This window comes from Caloenas nicobarica, chromosome 3, assembly GCF_036013445.1.
Source record: "Caloenas nicobarica isolate bCalNic1 chromosome 3, bCalNic1.hap1, whole genome shotgun sequence".
Lineage (NCBI taxonomy): Eukaryota > Metazoa > Chordata > Aves > Columbiformes > Columbidae > Caloenas > Caloenas nicobarica.
In genome coordinates this window covers 79,458,187-79,464,585 of record NC_088247.1, presented here as the reverse complement: position 1 = coordinate 79,464,585, position 6,399 = coordinate 79,458,187, and the positions used below count along the sequence as shown (strand labels likewise).

General features: G+C 63.4%; 1 protein-coding gene across 1 annotated transcript; it reads left to right on the top strand.

Moving 5' to 3' along the window:
- Positions 1 to 3,956: 3,956 nt before the first annotated feature.
- IRF2BP2 (interferon regulatory factor 2 binding protein 2) lies at positions 3,957 to 6,112 on the top strand. Its single transcript, XM_065631784.1, has 2 exons — positions 3,957 to 5,056; positions 5,298 to 6,112. Exons 1-2 carry the CDS (start codon positions 4,042 to 4,044, stop codon positions 6,011 to 6,013), a joined length of 1,731 nt encoding a protein of 576 aa, XP_065487856.1. The 5' UTR covers positions 3,957 to 4,041; the 3' UTR covers positions 6,014 to 6,112.
- The last annotated feature ends 287 nt before the right edge of the window (positions 6,113 to 6,399 follow it).

The window sequence follows — 6,399 nt, the reverse complement described above, 5'->3', positions numbered from 1 at the left end:
ACCTGCCATCTCCAGTAGGAATGAAAACAGCAGAGATTCCATAAAATCAGGAGCTGCTTCAGAGTGGAGGCAAAGCCCCTGTAATGACCGAACTCCCGGCTGTGCGCTGGCAAGGGCTGTAATCTGCCGTCAGGTTTCTACAGGTTGAGCTGGCAGGTCTTGCTTTCAGCCATGATGGCACTGCTTTGGTGAGCTACTTGACCCCAAATCATGTGCATCTGATCAAATCGAAAACTTCAAGAACTATTCCCAGCCTCTCCCCTCTCAGCTCTGAGAGAGGACCTCCCACAAATCATTATGGATCGAAGAAAGAGAGGTGGTAGCACCATCCAATGTAATCACGTTTCCCACCTTGGCTCTGGCCATTTTGCTACTGCCCTGCAGGACCTCTGTCCCAACAGAAGGATAGCAATAAGACCCATGAAGGAAGCAGCGCACATCTGCAGCAGGGGAAGGATGTGGGGCAGCCCTCTATCAGGAGGGAAAGGGGAATGCCGAGGGCACAGGAGAGCAAGTGGGGAGCACTGGTTCGGGCACAGAAGGAAAAGCTGGCCCCACAGAGGATGGGTGCATGGATGAAGTGCAGGCTGGGGGTCACAGCTCTGTGGCAAGGAACCATGCGCGATCACTGCCACCAGCGCAGAAGAAAGGCAGGAAGGAAAATGGGACCCTGCGGGGAGGGAAGAGCAAAGAAACACAGCAAGACCTCAGCGTGGCCCAGTGAAAATTGCCAAAAAACATGGGGTGGGAAGGGGCTTGCCATGGCACTGATGTGGGGGTGGCAGAGTTCACCTTGAAGACCTGCCCCCCTCTTACCTCTCCTCTCCCTTCCCTCAACCATAGCATTGGGCACACTCGGGACAAGGCGAAGGCCTCCCACACCGTGCTGGACCCCCATCCATGCCACCATGGTGCTCCTCAGCTGGGCACTGCATGGTCTCCATGTCCCATAAGGTGTCCTCCAGAACTCGCTGCTCCTATCTTTAGCATTGGCATGTCACAGCAAGGGGCGTTTTTCAGAGATCAGGCAGAAAACGATGGTTTCTGTTAAAAAAAAAAAAAAAAAGGAACAAGAAACAAATGTCTTATCTGTTCTATTCCTGCGCAGTAACTGCTGTAACAGTCAGCAGCTTTGAGAACTTTTTTTTTTGGTGATTTGATACATAAACCACATTTCCTATGTAGTACTGCCACTATGTTTTTATCAGCTTTTTGACATAGAGCTTGGTAACATTTTGCTTTAGCCTTTTCCACCAGAATGAATTCAAAGGCAGCAAATGTGGCAAAACCAGAATACTGCTCATCTCGACTTTTCCAAGCAGCTAGTTTTCATTAGAAATAAAGGAAAATAAATACAGATCACATTTTCTGTCCTGCAGTTAAAAGCCTGCCACAGCTGAAAGCTTTGCTTTCTTCTTCCCCTGAAGCCTCACTCAGCTAGCACTCCAGCTCTGCTCATGATGTGAAATGTGCAAACACACTGTTTCTTGGCTTTCCACCAGTATATATAAATATATGTAATTTTTTCCTTCGGAGAACCTGGAGGCTAAAGCAAGAGGGCAAAGGAGTACGTGACTAAAACATCCAAACTTCCTCTTTCATAAGCCATCACATGATGAAGTGCAATTACAATTCCTGCCTTGTCCCTGCCAATTGCAGGCGCATTGCCTCACCCGAGAAACTCGGCTTCTTCTCCCCGTATGTGTGTGAGTGTGTGTGTGCGCAGGCAGCGATCGCTGCAGCCGGCTTGGCGAGGCTCCAGCTTCGGGCTGGAGAAAGAGGGCAGTGGGTGGAAGACGAAAACAAAGATCTGTTTACTTAGCATGCATGGATAAAGCGTCTTTCGAGCCGGGGAGGGGAGGAGGGAAGAGAAACGGCTTTAAAGGACTTTGATGCAATGCGAAAGGAAGGCTGCTCGGGAAAAACGAGCCCGTGTTAACCCTTGGCTCTCCGGGGGCACGTCTGGGCCGCACCGCGGCCGATGCTATCCCGTTCCCCTTCCTCCTGCCCCCCTGCCCCAGGTGGCGGCTTCGGGGCGGGTACGAGCCGTGAGGGGCTCGGGGATAGCTCCAGCAGACCCGAACTCTCGCAGCAGCAGGCGTTGCCACCGCCCCGACGCGCCGGGCTGGGTCGGGGGCCAGGGCAGGTTTTTGTTTTGCTTGTTAACACCTCGGCGCCTCCAGGACGCCCAGCCGGGCGTGCAGTTTGCAAAGTCACCCAACCTGGCACGGGAACCAGCGCTAGGAGCCAGCATCAGGAGGAGAAGGAAGGCAGGGCTGGGCGAGGCAAGGGCCCCCCCATCCCCCGGGACGCACGGGCGGCCGCACCACTCAGCCCCCTCCCCGGCTGGAGGGAGCGCGGGGGAGCGGCTGCTGCTGCCCCGCTGTCCCCTAAGCCCGCAGTGGGCCGAGGAGTAGCCAGAAGGAGGCGGCGCTGCACCCGGGGCGGGGCCGGGCCGGCAGCAGCGCCCCCGGCCCCGCAGCACCCCGAGCCCGCCGTCGGGCAGCTGCCAGCCGCGGGGAGGCACCTCCCGCCGGCGGCTGCGGACGTCAGAGCTTCCCCGGCCTCGGTCGGCCCCCGCCTCCCGCTGCTCTTCCCTCCCTCCCTCCCCCGTAACCTACATAACGCCGTGGGAAGGGCGGCCCGAGCACGGGCGTTGGGGGGAGCAGTTTCTGCCGTGTTTACCCCGCGTGTGCACACGCGTGCAGCCGACGGTACGTGCCGGGAAGCGCCCGGTGAGGGTTTGCTTCACCTCCCGTGGCAAACGGGAAGAGCGAATACCCCTTTTCCTCCCTCGCCACCGCCCTGTGTTTTGGTGTGGATGCAGGCGGCGGATGAGGGATTCGGAGCGGGGAAGCTGGACGGGGAAAGATGTCTGCAGGTTTTCCTTTTTTGGGGAGGAGATGGCGTTTGCTTAGTGTGTATAAATTTTGCTAATCTGCATTAAAGAACCGCTGGTTTGTGGTTGAAAATGACAGGAAATCTAGAACGTCCTATTTCCTGTGCACAATGACAACAGTTAAAAAAAAAAAAAAAGTAATCGTTGTATTTATTTATAATGGTGCCTCCTGCCCCGGCGGAGAGAACAAAGCCGCGCAGCGGAGCGGGAGGCCGCCTGCCCGGAGGTGGCACTGACCTGCCCCGCGGGGGTAAGCCCGCAGTCGGGGGGCGCGCCCCGGGCGCCGCGCCGTGCCCAAAGGTCACCGGCCAAGGAGGGCGAGAGGACAATGAGCCCCGCACTGCGGGAAGCCCCCCCCCGCGCATCTCTGCGCCCACGGGTGGCAGGTTTCGGCAAAGCCCCTCGGCGGCGCAGGAAAACAGTAATAACAACAACAATAATAAAAATAATAACAGAAAAGAAGGAGGGAGCTGCAGCGCACCCCCGCCCTTCTCCTTGTCCCTCTCCGCTCCCACCGCCCTCCCCGAGGGCGAGACGGGCAGAGGCGCGGCGGCTCCCCGGCAGCGGGAGGAATCTCCGGTGCCGGTGGCGGGGGCACGGGCAGGGGCCGGGACCGCGACGGCGGCGGCGGGGCGGGGGCGCCCATCGCGCAGGCGCGGCCGCCACTGTCGAAGAATCGAGGCGGCGGCGCGCAGAGGTGGCGGTGGCGGCTGGAGCCCGGCACGGCGCCGCCGCCAGCCCCGGCCCCGGCCCCCGCGGCAGTCCCCGCCCCGCCGCGCCGGCCCCCGCCGCCCCGCGCCGCCCCGTAGTAGCCAGCGAGCGGGGGAGCCGAGCGGGCGGCAGCGGCCGCAGCCCTGCGCCAGCCGCGCCGCGGAGATGCGCGTCCCCGCCGCCCTGTGAGCGCCGCCGGCGGAGACGGCGAGGAGAGCGGCGTCCCCCACAGCGGCTCTGCCTGCCGGGGCGCCCGCCGCGCCCCGCTCCAGCGCTCGGAAGAGGAAGGCGAGGGGGAGGGGGCCCAGCGGACGGTCCCGCTGCGGCCGCGGCGCCCGAGCCTCCCCGTCGGGACTCCGGTGGCGAGGGGCGGAGGAGGCGGCGGCCGGAGCCGGAGCGGGGGACGCTCGCCGCTGCCCCGGGGCCGGGACATGTCGTCGGCGGCGGTGGCGGCTGCTTCCCGCAGGCAGTCGTGCTACCTGTGCGACCTGCCCCGCATGCCCTGGGCCATGATCTGGGACTTCACCGAGCCCGTCTGCCGGGGCTGCGTCAACTACGAGGGCGCCGACCGCGTGGAGTTCGTCATCGACACGGCGCGGCAGCTGAAGCGGGCGCACGGCTGCTTCCCCGAGGGCCGGGCCCCGCCGCCGCCCCACGCCAAGCAGCCGCCGCTCTCCGCCAAGGAACTCCTGGCGCAGCAGCAGCAGCTCGGCCACCCCGCGGAGGCGGCGGCGCGGCCCCCGCCGCAGCCGCTGGAGCGCTACTCGCTGGCGGCCGAGCGGCCGCCGCCCCGCCTGGGCGCCGAGTACGGCGGCGGCCGGCAGGTCAACGGCATCCTGGTGCCCAATGGCTTCCCCAAGCCCGAGGAGCCGCCCGAGCTGAACCGGCAGAGCCCGAACCCACGGCGGACGCACGCCGTGCCCCCCACCCTGGTGCCGCTGGTGAACGGCGCCGGGCTCCCCGCCGCCATCGGCGGCCTGGGCAGCCGCGCCGCCGCCGCCGCCGCCTCGCTCGCCGCCATCTCCGCCGCGCCCGCACCGATGGCCGTGCCTGTCCCCCAGCAGCCGGCGGCGGCGGCGCAGGCGGCGGGGCAGGCGGCGGGGCAGCCCGGCGAGCTGGGGCACAAGCGCCCCGGCTCCGTCTCGTCCTCCTCCTCGGGCGGCGGCGCGCCGGGGGAGCACGACGGCGGCGCCAAGGAGAAGCGGGGCTCGGCCGAGAGCCTGCCGGCGGCGGCGGCGGCGGAGCTGGCCGCAGAGGGCAAGGGCCGGGCGGGCAGCGAGCAGGAGTGGCTGGCCAAGCCCAAGACGGTGCGGGACACGTTGCTGGCCCTGCACCAGCACGGCAGCCACGCCGTGCCGCCCTTCGACAGCAAGTTCAAGAAGGAGCCGGGCATGGCGGGCGGCAGACTGCTGGGATACGAGACCAACGGCGCCGTGGCGAAGCCAGGTGAGACAGCGGGGACCGGGGAGGGCGGGCAGGGCGCGGGGGGGCACTCCTGGCGTACGGGGCGGAGGATGCCGGGCGGCCTCGGGCGCCCGAAGCGGCGGCGTGACAGCCTGGGTGGCCGAGGTTCGAGGGGTGGCCGCGGCCACCCGTTTCTGCGGTTGCACGACGATGCCCCCCGTGCTCGGTGGAGCGTTGCGACTGTGCTTTCTCACCCTCCTCCTCCTCCTCTCTGCCTCTGCAGGGGCCCGGGCCGCCCGGAAGAGGAAACCTTCCCCCGAGCCGGAGGGCGAGGCGGGACCCCCGAAGATCAACGGGGAGGCGCAGCCCTGGCTGCCCACCTCGTCGGAAGGGATGAAGCTGCCGCTGACGGCCACCCCCTTCATGTCGCCCCCGCCGCCCACCGCCTCGCCCCACTCCAACCGGACCACGCCGCCCGAGGCGGCCCAGAACGGCCAGTCCCCCATGGCCGCCCTCATTTTGGTGGCGGACAATGCCGGGGGCAACCACGCCTCCAAAGACGCCAACCAGGTCCACTCCACCACGCGGAGGAACAGCAGCAGCCCCCCCTCGCCCTCCGCCATGAACCAAAGAAGGCTGGGCCCCGGCAGGGAGGTGCCGGGCCAGGGGGCCAACGCGGCGGGCGGGCTGGAGCCCGTCCACCCCGCCAGCCTGCCGGACTCGTCCCTGGCCGCCAGCGTCCCGTTGTGTTGTACCCTCTGCCACGAGCGCCTGGAAGACACCCACTTCGTGCAGTGCCCCTCCGTCCCCTCCCACAAGTTCTGCTTCCCCTGCTCCCGGCAGAGCATCAAGCAGCAGGGAGCCAGCGGGGAGGTGTATTGTCCCAGCGGGGAGAAGTGTCCCCTGGTCGGCTCCAATGTCCCCTGGGCCTTCATGCAGGGGGAGATCGCCACCATCCTGGCCGGAGATGTGAAAGTGAAAAAGGAGAGGGACTCGTGACTTGCCCGCTCTCGCCGCCCGACGTCACCTTGAACTCCGACTGCTCGAATTCTGTATATATCTATAAATATATATATATAAATATATATATATCTCCAAGACAAGGGAAATGTAGACTTCATAAACATGGCTGTATAATTTTGATTTTTTTGAATACATTGTGTTTCTATATTTTTTGAAGACAAAAGGTATGTACTTATTATAAAGGCATTTCTTCTAATTCTTCTCTTTTTTTGTTTTGTTTTTGTTTTGTGTTGTTTTTCTTTTTTCCTTTTGTTATAGCAACTATTTGTTGTGCTTCCCTGGTGACAGTTACTGTTCAATGTAGGCTGTGACTTGCGCTGCTTTTTTTAGAGCACTTGGCAAACCAGAAATGCTTCTAGCTG